Source organism: Clytia hemisphaerica, unplaced genomic scaffold (assembly GCF_902728285.1).
Source record: "Clytia hemisphaerica strain Z4C2 unplaced genomic scaffold, Clytia hemisphaerica genome assembly, whole genome shotgun sequence".
NCBI lineage: Eukaryota > Metazoa > Cnidaria > Hydrozoa > Leptothecata > Clytiidae > Clytia > Clytia hemisphaerica.
Genome location: NW_027103726.1, coordinates 898,572 through 914,210, shown reverse-complemented (window position 1 = coordinate 914,210; position 15,639 = coordinate 898,572). Strand labels below are relative to the sequence as shown.

The 15,639-nt window shown below is 33.8% G+C and overlaps 2 protein-coding genes across 2 annotated transcripts; both read right to left on the bottom strand.

Annotated features, from left to right (window-relative positions):
- Window positions 1-3,851: 3,851 nt before the first annotated feature.
- LOC136804683 (uncharacterized) lies at window positions 3,852-7,320 on the bottom strand. Its single transcript, XM_067061290.1, has 3 exons — window positions 7,018-7,320; window positions 6,507-6,743; window positions 3,852-4,115 (listed from the first exon to the last, which is right to left on the bottom strand). The coding sequence occupies exons 1-3, from the start codon at window positions 7,280-7,282 to the stop codon at window positions 4,066-4,068; spliced, it is 552 nt and encodes a 183-aa protein (XP_066917391.1). The 5' UTR covers window positions 7,283-7,320; the 3' UTR covers window positions 3,852-4,065.
- Window positions 7,321-8,097: 777 nt separating this feature from the next.
- On the bottom strand, window positions 8,098-15,226 carry LOC136804682 (serine-rich adhesin for platelets-like). The gene is made up of 6 exons (XM_067061289.1): window positions 15,070-15,226; window positions 12,945-13,244; window positions 12,412-12,580; window positions 11,683-11,844; window positions 9,991-11,439; window positions 8,098-9,470 (listed from the first exon to the last, which is right to left on the bottom strand). The coding sequence occupies exons 1-6, from the start codon at window positions 15,142-15,144 to the stop codon at window positions 9,298-9,300; spliced, it is 2,328 nt and encodes a 775-aa protein (XP_066917390.1). The 5' UTR covers window positions 15,145-15,226; the 3' UTR covers window positions 8,098-9,297.
- Between the last annotated feature and the right edge of the window lie 413 nt (window positions 15,227-15,639).

Sequence of the window (15,639 nt, the reverse complement as noted above, 5' to 3'; positions counted from 1 at the left end):
CCTTAGCATTTTTAATTACTCTCAGATCTAATTGGATTACATTGTAATCATGTATATCCATGGTTACTTTTTACGGTTACAATACACTCTTCTCGAGATGCATAAATTTATTGTTGTCCTCGTTTTCAAACAGATTTCATTGCTATAAAATTACATATTCACAATGATAATTGTGTTGTTTACACCACATGAGACATTTTGAATTTTTGTTTTTGAGTTAATGTTTGCCTTTTGGGAATTTAAATTGGTTTAAATATACAATTTCATAGCAATGAAATCTGTTTGAAAACGAGGACAACAATAAATTTATGCATCTCGAGAAGAGTGTATTTGGCATGCTCATAAAATAAGCGCAAATCACAATTAGAGAAACTGTCTAAATAAGTATGATAGTTTCAAAGATCCATTTGGGTAACAAAAGTAATAAATCGGGCAAAATTTTGGACGGGTGGTGAAAAAGTGTGGAAAATTTAGAGACCAAAAACTCCAAAAACTCCCTTACACCCCCTGGCTTTACCCCAATAAGATAGGATTCTTACGGGAATGTTGGTCCTTGTGGTCAACAAAGAGATTATTTTGTATTTGAAAATGGAAAAATATAACATAATTTACTATGCCTGGATGCTTTGAAAGTTTTAAGAATACACGAGCTTACATACATTGAGAACCTTTTAGACCAGTAAGTGAAAGTGTTAAGGCCAAAAATTGCATTCGATTTCTGACATATAAGTCAAACTCGAACCCAGTCCTTTAGTCCCCTTTTAAAGATTCAGATAGAGTCCACAAAACGATTGTATCTTCGTCCATTAATAAAGTCAAAAGTTGGTGTATGTGGCTCTGGGTATGAGAGAAACATTTGGCAAATTTGAATACCAGGCGAGTGATGACGGTTAAAGGTTAGAATGAAAGAAAAATTGGAAAATTTAAATAAGAAATAAGGGCTAATTACTGAAGAGTTAAATTGCTTTTTCTATTTACCATCAATATATGTTGAATACATAGTGAAATCAGGAGTAACAAAAGATGACTTTCTGAGAGACTTTTTTTTAAATCTGGTTGAAACTTTTACAAAATATAACTAGCAATTAGCTGTCGCTATGAATGCCCCGCCGATAGCAGATATTAGCCCAGAGGAACTTAGTCATGAAGAGAGCAAGGGAATCATAATCAGACTATAAATTGGTGAAATGAGTCTTCATAAAAAGTGCTCAATGTTACTAGAGCTGTTTAAAGTTTAAAGTTTAAAGAAGCACGAGCCGATGCGGTTAAAATTTTCTCAGTAAGATCCATACATAACGAAAGTGTCAATCCAAAAAAAAACATGTTTAATCTACCCTTTCTGATGCAAAGTGACTTAAATTAAAACCATTACAGGTTTCGCAACATATTAAGAACTGGAATGATATCAAAGTTGATTTTCTTCAATCACAAGATAAAAATCTAATAAAAATCCCTTTTGAAAACGGGCAGGTCTAAAACGCCTAATACCTACTACTTAATACTTACTACCTAATACCTAATACTGACTACCTAATCCGTTTGGATACTTTACAGACCAGAACTTCCAGGCCCTGGCTCTCCTTCGCCTGTTCGAAATTTATATTCTAAGAAAATTAGTTTCGTGGAATGTGTTATCTAAAAGAATATTTGAATATTAAAGTAAATATTTTCTTCGCCTCGTATAAGTACAAAGCAAAAGGTTATTATCTTTATCTAGTTTTTCTTCCTTTTACTGCTCTATTATGAATTTGATTTAATTATGAGAACACATGTGCAAATATCTAAAATCAGTTATTCTTATACAGCAGTTATTCTGTACACCCCTGTCTCCTTTATAAAGATCCAAATTGCTAAAACGTTATTTGAACGTTATTTGAGATTAAATATATAGGTCATTTAATTGTATCTGTTTTTATTTATCTGCATCATATCGAGTAAAGTGTCATACTACTTTTTGAGATTGGTTTCTAGGGGGCTTTATCTTTATCATATCAACTGATTCTTATAAATAAAACTAATATGAATGAGCAAGCAAAATATTTTTCTCCTACGAAAAAGTGTCTCTCGACAAAATGTGTGTAGTCTGTAAACTTCATAGAAAAAGCGCGGGAAAATGAAGTGAAGAGAAAAAAGAGAGAAAATATTTTCCATGTCTTCAAAACGCTGTAAGACAAAAGCTTGAAATTTTTTTAACACCAAAATTTCAGATTTGGTCATGTTTGGCATGCTGATTATTTTAAAGGCATTTTCGAGCGATTTTGAGGTATATATAGTAAATATTAAGTATTAGGTAGTAAGTATTAGGTAGTAAGTATTAAGCGTTTTAGACCTGCCCTTTTGAAAACCCAAACATAAGAATGTGTACTGTGAAACTGAAAGTGCTTCCCTTTCATAAAGAATATACATAATGCAGATTAAAAGGTGAATTTGAAAATGAAATTGAATATAATTTCAGTCATTTGATTTGAAATTTAAAAAGTAAGTAACTTTGGACTGGTGGCATACTGTAGATATAATTTATTTGTATCAAAGGTTACTGAAAATTATCTGAAAAACTTTAACAATCTTTATACGTGTTTCTGCAAAAAGTTTTCAGTTAGAATAAAATTTCTTCATGGTTACTAAAGATATGAATTTGATAGTTGCTCTCAAAATTGCCAGGGGAATTTTCAGATACCGTGTCCTGTTGCAACCACCGTCAACATGGTTAAAAACTTTTCACTTCACATGTAGGTACAACATTGTGTTTGTATTTTATTGGACGTCTGGTTCTAAAAAGTCAAAAAGTTTGTTCAGATTTGATTTGAGCAAAGTATACTCCTGCGTTCAACATCAATACGGTACAATGTGCCGTGGGGGTATTAGTAGAGAGAGTGTTCGAGTCTGTTCATAATATGAGGCTGAAAATCTTTGGCGTACATTACATATCGAAGTACCATTCTGACACAGTGACATAAACAGCATTTTCAAAGTTTGCTTTTTAAGCTTCAATATTGGCGTAAAGAATTATTCACAAAATAGCATCAAATACTTCATAATCCATTGTTTTCGGCTTTTTTTCCGCTTCTGTTTACATTTTTCTGCTCGCTGCTTCCCATGCACAACCATTTTTTTTGCTGTAACACTGTGCTTCTAATGTCCACGAGAATGAATCAGTTCATGTTAGTCATAGTATATTTCCATTGGCATGTCTCACTCACTAAACCTTTTGTAAGAAACTCGATGTTGGTACCAGTTTTTGCATTTTGGCACGTTTTGGCGCAAGGCTTACTCTTTGAAAAATTACTTTCGGCGCATGCAATATCCATATAATTATAGGGTACTCTGGGTTTTGTCTTTCCACCAAAAATTTCAATTTAATTTCCTTCAAAATGAAATCACTATATAGGTAAACAATATGAATTAACGGTCAATTTCCCTTTTGTCTATGCCTTTATAATATCAGATGGGTTTCGTTAGAGCAGCGCATAACACTCTGTCTGTGTGTGTGTGTAAACAAACTGTCATTAAAGATGTCCATCGTCCATTCTGACAATTGTATAAGGTTTGATCTAATATCAGTAGTTTGATAGTTATTCATTCAGTAGCAAACAATGTCCCTCAAGTAAATCCAGTTGAGCAACTACGTTAAAAAGATATTAACCAAGCAAAAATAAAATCTTGTGTGCTGTTTGTTGTTTGTGAAAGCTTTTAGCTGTGTGGACTGGCAGTGCAGACGGGAAGCTACCTTCTCTGTCCGTGCATAGCTAGGAAATCAATACAAGTAGCAGCAAAATAGATATCGCGCGCGAACATTTTTTAACCGCGCGCGGCCCGCTCAGAATCGGACGAAACATGAATCTGAATATGAATATGAATATGAATATTTTTCTGGCGAGCAGGTCCGCTACGTGAAGCAACAAAAGCCCCTGCGGGGCAACAAAATTTATCCTAGCATATCCTATCGCGTAAAAAACCTAAAGAACTAGGTCCATCCCAGTGTTATGTTTCGTAGAATAAATGTATAGCGTTCTTTGTAGTCTAATCTTCATTCTTTGCGTAGTACTTTTTTCTATCTTCTTCACCTCATCTTCGTGAAGAAGAAATTGATTTAAGCTTGTCCGATTTACAAGCAGCTGAAACAAGCAAGAAAAAAAAAATTATTAAGTAATATTTCTGACTGATGTAACCAACAAAACTATGCTATGAACTATTCCTGAATCTAGGGGGGGGGTCGGTACTAAAATCCAAGACATATAATGAGTACTACAAGGTTTTTTGACGATTTTTGACATACCCCCACCTAATTTTTGAAAAAGGAATTTTAGTACACATGTACTAAAATTTATTTTGACATTTTAGCATAGTGACCACCTAAATAAGGCTTATTTTGGAATTCGGTTCGAAGAATGCGGGTCTTTGGACTTTCAACAAAATGCCAACTCTGGTTGTTTAAGCTGTCAATGAACCTGATCTATCTCTATCTATTCTAGATAAAGACTCAGAAACAGTCAAGACACTTTTGCTCTGCTCTACTTTATTAGTTATTGCAAAGATTGATTGGTTATTTTTCACGGGTTTTTCACCTCTAATTTACAGCTTCCTATTTCTTTTCTATCCAGTTATCCACGGTTCTTTACAAAAAACAAAGCATTCAACTTCGAACTTTTTATTCCATATTATATAAAAGCAGAACAATTAAATTGAAACATGGGTGTTTCACAACCCCAGAGGCAGCCAGAGGAACCTTTTTCCTCAGTTGAGATAAAATTTCCTATTGAAATGCTAATGGGGATAGAAATTATATTGCTCCAAGGTTAAAAACCCAGTGGGGATATGGTTTTGGAGTGCAATTTTTAAACATGGAATTTTGAGTGGGGATGAAATCAAAGTCAATTTCCCAATGGGGCTGAAATTCAAGGGTATTTTACCACCGGGGACAAAAGTTTTGCTTAATTTGTGACACAGGGACGTATTTAAATCTTATATAGAGAGTTTTTATTTTTTCATTTTGCCTAAAATGCTCAGTCAATAGTTAAATTTCCTAAAATTTGGTGGTTTTTAGTACTCATGTACTAAAATTTTTCTTACATTTCTTGAAGACCCCACCTAATTTGGGATTTTAGTACACATGGTACTAAAATGCTTTTAGGCTTTTTTTGTAATACCACCACGTCACTAAAATATTGAAAATTGACCAAAAATCGAATGGACGTTTTCATACACGGATGCACTACGCTGTATCTTTAACCAAAACAAATTTTCGGAAAATTTTTGCAAAAGCTTCTTTGTCTCGAAATCTTAAAAATAGTGCTTTTTGACCAATTTTTCATCCCGATTTTTCTTACAAAAAGAGTCATAACTTTTCAATTTTTTTGCAGACAATTTAAAAAAAAATTGAAACAAAAAGGTTTGTTACCCATTTAAAACCTATCACTTTTTGTAAAATAGATTAATCTAGCATTTTATTAACGTCTTTTAAGGTTCATTACGTCATTTTTGTAATGAAATTGCTAATTACTTTTAAAGAATAAATTCACAAAAAACTTACTTTAAGGGGACTCATTTTGGCGCGCCTATTTTGCTCACTCGCCAAAATATAAGTTCTCGCTAAAATTAAAAATTTTCAGGATTTTTGCCACTCGTCAAAATTAGTTCCCGCCAAAATAAGTTCCCGTAAGCGTATAAAAAGACAGTTTTTTAAGGTGTAAAGGAACTCAAAACACAAGTTTTTTCTTCAAATCTTACAACCGATCTTTTGACTATGGTCAGAGCCCTTAAATTCCATTCCGACGTTGGTGTGAAAATCACTCAGGTCATGCGTTTCACGGAAATAAGTCGCTAAATTTCCCATCCAAGAGTTTCATATCTGTGACACACATTTTTATAAGCAACCTGGTTACCTAAAATTACACTTTTTTTTTTTATTTTAAGAAACACACTTTTAAGAGACATGAGGCTCAGAATGCCTAAAAACTAAGAAACAAACTGAGGCTGAAAAAAAAAAATTAATTCTGTTTTTTTAAGAACCTTCTAATTAAAACAGTTTTTTTTTCTTTGTATGAAAAATAGGCTGATTATGTCAAAAAGTTTAGAATGTAAGAAACATGTAAGGCTCAAAAGGCCGATTTCTTAAGAAATGTTGCTTGGTAAAACTAGTTTCTTAAAAAAAACGTGTACTCTTAGGTGCCAAATAAACGGGCCCCACGCTTTTTAATTTTTCGAAAATTTTCCAAACCCCTCCCCCCGGACCTTATTAGAATCCCCCCGTTTATTGATTTCAGCTTTCAAAGAGAAGGTCCTTTATTTTGCTCTAAATACCGTGATTTTAGCCTATATTTACCCCCCGTTTATTAAAATTTATTGAAAGTTTTCTAATTTTCAGTGACCAGTTAAGCCATTCTCCACCCGGGGTGTACGAACATTTTCTGGAAGAGCCCAATGCTAATCAACTCAAGCCGTGGCCTAAAAAATGGAGCTGCTTATAAAAAGAAGCATAGATTAGAAGTAGTAATCTTAGCACTCACAGTCAACAAGGAATTTTGAGATTGAATCTTTTAAAGGGACGATTTCTTCTTCTTTCAATGAGCGAAATAAACTTTTTGACGGATCAATCGTATTTAGGAGCTCGATCACCCAGTCTTGGCAATTTCTTTTGCTTGCATGGTACGTTTGGCCGTTCAAACGATTGTTTTTCGCGGCTTCGTTGATGTCTTTAGGGGAAGTTGTAATGGTACCCAAAAAAATCATCTTCTCGAACGTACCTTTAAAAAAGAAAAACATTTGACGTGACTGAGCGAAAAATCAAACAATGACCTATCGATGCCGTTCGATTATAGCTCTATCATTCGATAAAATTGAAAGCCGCCGTCAACAATCAAAAGAAGCTCTCATGAACGACGCTCTGCTATTCGGTATACCCCCTTATTCCGAATTTGGTATCAAAAGTTTTCATACAACAAAATTTATTAAAAGGTTCGTACACGAATAAAGGGGGTATAAAAACCTTAGCTTTTCTTATAGTATTTTTTTTCTTACCAACACCATGAAAATCATCCCATGAAGGCTCGATTTTTCCTCCAGTTTTTTGGCCACTAGGATTATTCAATTCATATTTCAATCTTCTGCTATCGAATAAAAAAATGAGAGCCCAATGTTTGAAGTTATCCCATGATTCATAAACAGTATTTTTCATGACTTCGAGCGTCGATAGAAAGATGTAGACTTCAGCACTTCTTTTGGTATTATCATGCTCAGGACGAAATGTAGAGTCTTTGGATCCGCCTGAACTGTAATTATTCATTTCGATAGTTTTTTATAAAAAGTTGTTCATAGAATCCAATATTGTTCCAAATGAATTGAAAGATGCTCAGAAACCTATTTTATAGACGTCCTCAGGGGGGTTTCCCCAATATACCAAGGTACTTTGGAAATGAACAGTAAATCTTTTCAAGCACTTTTCTTCATTTTAAGTAAGCAAAAGGTTATCCCAATAACTACTGGGAAAATCATAACAGACAGGGACGAATCGAATTATTTCATGGGATCCCCCTTTACCAATTTCAAGAGAAGAAATATTTTTTGAAATCGTTAAAGCAAGATCAAAATTTCCCCGTTCAGTTTGAAAGATTCGAAGTTTGAATAATTGTAAAGGTTTCAGGATCGACAGGGTCTAATTGCTCTTAAAAATAAGGCGATGGGAAATTTAAATTTCACAGGGGAAAACCAAAATTCACTTTAACCAAGTTCCTTGCTTTAACGTTCGGAGGTTTAGCATTGAAATCGACACATTTGAGATGAAATACGATCAGTACTAAAATTTGTCTCAATATACTGTGCTCAGTAGCGTGGTGGCAAGGTTTTTTTTGGGAGGGTGTCAACGACAATGAGGTGCAACAAGGGTCCTGATTACTAATTTTGGCGACCCTCTTGCTTTTTCATACCTTAGAATTAGCAATTTTAAGCCAAAAAGAGAAAAGTTCTGAGGAAGGGCTTCAAGAAACCTCACAGAGCCTTTCGTGACGCAGGTCAGTTTTTTATGCCTTGATTAAAAAGGTTTATTTCGATCATAAGGCAGATCGAAATAATTCGGAAAAGATTGAAAATGAAATTAATTTAGAGTCAAATCACAAATTTATTAACTTAAAATGATAAATTAGTAAGAAAATCATATACTCTAATCAAAAAATTCTTTAAAAAAATACTCGACTGTTATGGTCAAATATTACTAGAAGGTTGTAAAGGAGAGGAAAGACCCTAAGACTAATGAAAACCACCTTCTGAAAATAATCTTAAAGAAACGAATGAAAATATGGCAAAATAAGATAAGCTTGTACTTGAAACCTATGTGTAATAGCTTCTCAAAAAGATTGACACTCTATATTAAGAGTGTGCAAGATTTCTCTATTTCTTGATTGTGTCGTAAAAAGAAAAGTCGCCATGATGAAATATGTATTCACATCTTTTGATATATGTGTAAAAGCAAGAAAGTTTGTATGAAAAATGTCTGGAAGAGAATGAAAATAGAGCACTAGTGACTTCAAATACTTAATATAACTCCCTAAAAATAATTTATTTCTAAAAAGTAAATTTGACATCGAATAGTATCATTACAAATTCTGATGCGAAGAGGATGAATGAACACGTCGTAGTTTTGAAAAATTAACAATTTTTAACAGCATGATGGTGCAAACAAATCATAGACACCCGGTGTACATGAATAGATGTTAATTTTCCAAGGACAAAAAATGTTAAACACGTTTTTTTTCTGTATAATTTATGTAATAATATCTCTAGTAAATAATTATATCTATCTAAAAATGGAAATAAAACAAGTTTGTCGTCATGTAATTATGACTTAGAACTTGGAAAAAAAATTTAGAATGTAAAAATATGAAACCTAAAACTTTTGTAGGGTCTAAGATTTTGATAATAGATAAAGAAGCTAATAGAGAGGTTTGTTTTTAACAAAAGAGCTTTCGAAGAGAGGATAACATCTTGAAGAGGCCTGTCGTCCTTTTTGACACCTACTTGAACGTTTTTGACAGTTTTTGCTAAGATGGGGCAACAACACGTTAGGATGACCACATGAGAGAAATTGATCATAAAATTTATCCTACACTACTCGAGATACAGGATATAAAACAGTGAATATACTGTTAAAGAAAGCTATAATTTCCGTAAATCTTAATCACATTAAAAAACACGAACTTTTCCATTTTATTTCCATAATAAATGTGGATGAACAGATCTTAGTAGAAAATTTGATCCAAGAGCATGATTAACATTACTCATAAACTTTCTTAGAATTTGACGATCCTACTCGGTGATATCTTTAGATTTGGGGGTTTCTTTCAAACTTTGACGTTTTCTCCATAGCGTGTAGCTGGTATTGTTGCGATTATCCTCAGCTTGACGTTTTAAGCTTTCGTAAAGCTCCACTTTCTTCATGACTGATTGTGTTCGCTTTTGAAGGTTTTGATACTCTTCATCTGAACAAAATAATGGAAATCATAAACTACTATTGTCGTCAATTTGAATGAAAGGCTTTAAAAAAAACTTAATTGAATCAGGGGTCAGACAAAAACAAACTCATCCATTTACACTATATCACGTTAAGCATCTAGATTAAGAGATTTTAGAAATTCAATGTTTTGATAAGGCTTACTTTGTGAAGGAACAAAGTAAGGAATCTTACGGAATTGTCTATCTTGTCCAGAAAAGAAAAGGGTTGTTGCATAGAAATCAGACAATAATATTGATCTCGCATTACACACAAAAGGACTGCTTTTGTTCAAGACGTACTTTAAAGCTTTGGCGCGTCAATTTTCTGTTGACTTTCAAAACAAACGTCTTATCTTTGAGCAAACATTTACAAGTTCTGTGTTGATTCAGCAAAGATAAAAGAAAGCAAATCTTGTTTAGAAATCAAACAAATCTTTCCAAAATGACCGACTGATTAGCTATTGATTATGGAGTACAATTTGAAAAATCTGAAGAAAAAAAACTTACCATCGATTTCTTTTTCGCCACTGTTTCTTTTCTGCAAAACAACATGCCCTTTATAATCATACCCAGCAAAGGAATTCGAAAGGCGATTCAATCTGGACTTTTCAGGAGTGGCATTCTCGACCATTTCATTACTTTTATGTCGAATAGGGAAACGTCTTCTTTTCTTTTCACGTTTCATGTCAGGGTCTAAAATTTCATTCTCAGAATTTCTGTTCATATCATCTTCGATAGCTTTGGCAAGAATTTCTTTTGCTTTTTGTTCCTGGGCGATTTGTTGATCCAATGCTTCGATAGTGGTTGTTGGAGTTGGTACAACAGTCACTATAGGCTCCAACGAAAGATCTTGTGCGCTTTTTGATTTCGGTTTCATTTTCTTTTCTGACTTCTTTTCGTCATCTGAAGAGCTTTTAGATTTGAAGAAACGACTTCTAAAAGAACTACTCCTTTTAACGGAGCTACTTTTCTTCACGCTATTGTCTTTCCCAGAAGAGTTACTACGCTTCAAAGCACTCGGTAATTTCAATGAACTGCTTCTTTTAATAGAGATTTTTGGTTTCTTTATTATACTAGTGTTCGAGGTACTATCATCAGGTGTTGAAGTACGATTTGGTCCATTCTGATCTATTATACTTTTTACCTTTGGTTTTGCCAAAGACTCGTTTTCTAGAGTTTGTGCGATCGTTTCTTCTTGTATAGGAGAAACAGGTTTTGTATTTAAAGTTCTAGGATCCTCAGTGAATGTTGACTCGAATGCACTCGAAGTGTTTGCTTTGTTTTCATCAATACATTTAAGCTCTTCTCCACTTTGTGAAATATTTTGAGCAATTTCGAGACTGATTCCACTTCCAATACTGGGTCCTCGAGAATCCAATCTACTGTGATCCCCTTCGATATCGATTCGTAATTTCTCAATATCAGAGCGCTGACTTCGTAAAGTTCCTATTTGACTGACAGAATCTCCAGGACCGATTAATAAAATTTCATTCATGTCTGTAACACTATCCGCTAATCGTGCACTATTTGGTATAGGAGGTATATCTGATGAAAATTTATCAACAAGCTTTCCTTCAGAATGGTGAAGTCTTTTACTAGTATTTCCAAGTGGTTTGAAACCTTCTGGCATTGAAGTTCTTTTTCGAAGCATTTGATTTCTCATAGAGATACCACGTGCATGCATATCAACAAGATGGAAAATCGAATCGCCTTCTAATGTATTGAAAGTATAAACACCTTTTCCAAATTTACATTTATCACTAGCCTCAAACGAAAACTTTGTTCTGCCGCGACCATATCTGCGCAAATATTGTATTGGCCATTCACAAACAGGTTTTTGTGTTGGCACATCGATTAATACAATATTGAGAGGATTGACTTGAAGCAGATAAGTTCCACTCATCCCAGATCTTTGAGACGCAATTGTAGCTCGAACTGTAACTGGAAAGCTGGATGCTAAAGTATAATTTGAAGATACCATTAGAAAAAACTCCCTGTCAAATTTAGTTATAATAAAAAAGCTAAAACTTGTAAAATAGGGAAAACAAGACACACAGTAATACAGGAAAGATAAGATGAACGATCAAAAGACAATGGAGAAATATAATAAATGGGAAATATTTTATCATAGCAAAGAGTTTCAGATACAGGGTGCAAAACATCAACCAATTTATCAAAACATATTAATGTATAACTTACCTTCAGTGACAGTGGATGCGACACTTGAACCATCATCAAATCCAGACTCAAAAGAGACAAGACTTGATAATTCAGATGCTACAGATGAGGAGTTTGCATGTTTCATGAGATATTCTGATGATCCGTGACTCCCATCTACACTTGTACTATCGTTCATTGCACCTGAAGGAAAATCAAAACTTATTCTTAGCTTATTAGGCTGGGCTTAAAAAATTGTTGGTTTGCCGTCACCTGACCCTAGATTTTCGAGGTCGGTCGGTCGAATTTTTTTTATTTTAGCGATTTATGAAATTTTTGTCCATGGAAGGGTTAACAGTTTGTTTACATTTAGGTAATTTTGAATAAAAAACAGAAGTGCTAGCAGGGAATTTACGATGAGACAAACAAGATATACAAATTTTGATTTTTTATTATTTGAAGTTTTTGAAAGAAAAAAAATCTTCTTTAGAATAGCAATAAATTTTTTTGGGTCGGCAGGTTTCGAGGTAGGGTTGGTTGGCTGGGTGACGGCAAACCAACAATTTTTTAAGTCCAGCCTTAATGCAGTCCTAAAACTTTTTGTCTTAAATTCAATTAGGATAAATTGGTTTTCGATTACATATTTGGATGCTTTTAATACAATTTAGAGCTCCATGGTCAAGACAGTTTTCTGTTTACCATAATGACCTTTCAAATATATTTTTACATCAAACTTAATATTAATTGATTAATAATATTTGAAAATAATACCTGTAACTCGTTCCAAACTTTGTGTATCATCTCTACTGCAGTCATCACGACTTTCATTTAAACTTTCTTCAACAGTGTGCAGTGTTCTTGGGGAATCAGTATTACCATCCAAAGAAGTTCTATCCAAACTGTGATAACCAAAGTCAAATTCTGAAGGCTTATCAAGCACCTGAAAATAAATAAAATATTAGAAATAGTGCTCTTATCAGATATTATCAAAAATAAAAGATTTGTACCGTGACACTCATGTGGATCTTGCCCCTTCGTGAGAACCAGAAAGGTAGAAGTGCCACATCAATCTTGTAAGTGATTTAATGTGTAAACTTCTATCAAGCGTAGGCTGTAGAACCAAGACATCCCAGATGTTATTTTTGTTACTTTTGAAATAAATATGAAACTTTAAGTTAAACACAAGGATCTAGAGAGAGAGAAGTTTTCAAATGGTCAAAGATTCTGGATTTAAAGGCCCACTTGTATAGTCAATCTTTAGAATTTCACCCATTGTAAAATGGGATACAAATTACATCACATACCTGAACAATGCTATTTCTGTTTGCATTTCCAAAAACTGCTTTGCAAAGGTCTTTGAACCATGCTTTTTCTTCGTCCTTGTTGCCTGCAGCAAGGTGAAATGTTTTATCTTGGATTACAATCTCTATGACATGGTGGTTATCTTTATTCCATACCGGCTTTATACTGACACAATGGCTGAGTGGAATGACACGTTTGCCTTTTTCTTGTTGATGGCATTTCTCATTGTCATAATATTCCAACCTGACCCGACCTTGTTCACTATTGCCATGTAAGATGAACCATCTGGATTGCCACTTGTGCTAAATGGAAGAAAAAATTATTCCAAAACCACCAGTGAAAATTAACCTAACTGATCTAAGCTAGATAATATATAAGCCTGATATAAAATATTATCTAACAACAATATTTGACATTTTTAATGTGCAAAAGTAATTAGCATTAATTTGATGATCAAAGGAAGTAATCAATCAAGAGAAAATTAAAGATAAATTGCCACTAACTCACAAAGTAAATCAATTATTACACATTTTGCTATCTTCTTAGTATAAAAGATTTCCCATTTCTAAATGATGAATTATTTTCACTGGTATATTATGTTCCTTTAAAACCCTGATATCTTTATTGACTTTTTAAAAATTGACCTATATAGAATCTCCTTAGGGATGATACCAACAATCCCTCTATGGAGACAGTACCACATCTACATAATGTTTAAAAAAAAAGTTGCAACCTTAATTCAAAAGGGGCCTAAGTCCAGGTACCCCCAGTTCAAAAAGTGTCGATAGAGAAAAGATTGAGAAAAACTAAAGATCTCAATCTCTGGCTTATTTGCTTTCTTTAAAAACGCTTAAAACTTCATACTGAAGCTCTGATAAAAGTGATGTTCATAGTGCGGAAAGGGATCAACCCTTCTTGGCATCCCCCTAACCTTTAGAAATCCTATCCCGAAAGGATTTTGGACAAAAATAGCTAACAAATATATGTGAAATATCTTTAGAGAGAGAAAGCCAAATAATGAATTTCTTTCTTCTATTTGACTCAGACTACTCCAGACTACTCTAACAGAGAACTTCCTTTCTTGAGACCAAATTTCATAACGGTGCTTGAAAATAATCTATAATACATATGTAAGCCCCTTCTTCTTAAGCTATCCCCTTTCCTTGCTACCCCCTATTTTACATGAAAATTTCTGATCAAAAGTCCATGGCTCGCAGCACCCCCCCCTGCCAGAGCGGGGGGAGCTACACCTAAAATTTGCCATATAAGAGGTGGGAGCTGGTTGTTTTTCCCAACCGACGGGGGGAGCTCTATTTTGGGGGGGGGGGCATGAATTAGTTTATGTAACTCTGGGGGCTAAATAACACTTCTTAAATATTTTTCTTTACTGTTAGTTTTTAATTTCTCTAAACCTTATGTTTTCATGCAAAGTGTGATCTGATCCTTAAAATGCAAAAATGAAGACATTCTATTGCATTCTCTAAAAGTGCACACACATGTAAATAGAGCTTGTGAATGCCATACAATTTTTCCCCTATACTGGGACCTAAAATTTTATCAGACTGGGGGGACCTTGTTCTCAGGGGGGGAGCTAAATTTGGCAGGGGGACCTAGAAACCCAGTCGGAGCCATGAAAGTGTGTCACCTTTCTTTCTGCGTTTTTACTTTACTGTAAGTTAGTGTAATGTCTATTTTCGACACCTTTCTTTAGAGATAGGAATAACAGCAAGGTCAGAATTGCTGATTGAAACTAATTTTCTTTACTTAGCGATCAGAGAGGAGAAAATTCTTTGATGTTTGAGTCTTACCAGTGATTCTGACCTTCCTATTATTCAGTACTATTCCTATCTCTGAAGAAGGCTGTTGAAATTAGAAGAGGGATGTCAATATTAGACCAAATTACAGTATACAGTACCATCAACTGCTCTTGGGACGATTGGTCAAAACATGGGACTGTTGATATCTGGCCTGTATTTCCACTTACTAGATGCTGTTTTAGAGCTAGCCTGTTATAGCTACAATTTGACAACTGACAAATTTCTTAGGGGGTTTAACAAAAGTTCAACAAAAGAAAAAACTAAGTAACAAGCACAAGGTATTGTAATTTATATATATAAATATACTTACTTTAAAAGGATTTAAGGCTTTTTGAGGACATTTAAGAAGGTAGCCTTGCTTGATGTGCTGTTTCTTGTTTGACATTATCAGGGATGATCTTTCAAGTATCAAAATATCATGTCTTTTGTCTAATTATCATATAAATTCTACATAAAGAGAAGATAAATTTGATGAACTGTTAGTCAGCTTATCTGTTCATATACAGACATACATTAATATTAAAGGTATTTGGTAATCTAAAAGTATTATCACCAAGCCAAACCCCAAACCTACTCATCAATAAATACCTATTAGAGTTTTTTATGAATGAACCAGTTAGTAAACTATTTTAAAATCATAAAAAACAGTCTCTCTCAATAAAACAGTTCATAACTCTTTCAATGTTATGACAAAGTTTAAACTTTATCACAGCAAAAAACAGTTGAAATATGTTCAGACAAAAATAATAAAAGGATAATCAGTAGCCTTTCTCATCACTTCACCACAGACATAAACAGACATGCAATATTTTATTACAACATTTTCATATTACCGAACATGATGAATTTTGAGGATGTTTACATCAACAATGCTGCGAAA

Excerpts from the sequence above, each read along its gene's own strand:
- LOC136804683 (XM_067061290.1), bottom strand. The coding sequence starts at position 7,282 with ATGAATAATTACAGTTCAGGCGGATCCAAAGACTCTACATTTCGTCCT. Across the intron at positions 6,744-7,017 it reads GGATGATTTTCATGGTGTTG|GTACGTTCGAGAAGATGATT; the intron begins GTAAGAAAAAAA and ends TCTTTTTTAAAG. Across the intron at positions 4,116-6,506 it reads CTCAAAATTCCTTGTTGACT|CTGCTTGTAAATCGGACAAG; the intron begins GTGAGTGCTAAG and ends TGCTTGTTTCAG.
- LOC136804682 (XM_067061289.1), bottom strand. The coding sequence starts at position 15,144 with ATGTCAAACAAGAAACAGCACATCAAGCAAGGCTACCTTCTTAAATGT. Across the intron at positions 12,581-12,944 it reads ACAGAAATAGCATTGTTCAG|GTGCTTGATAAGCCTTCAGA; the intron begins GTATGTGATGTA and ends ATTTATTTTCAG. Across the intron at positions 11,440-11,682 it reads CGCATCCACTGTCACTGAAG|CATCCAGCTTTCCAGTTACA; the intron begins GTAAGTTATACA and ends ATTATACTTTAG.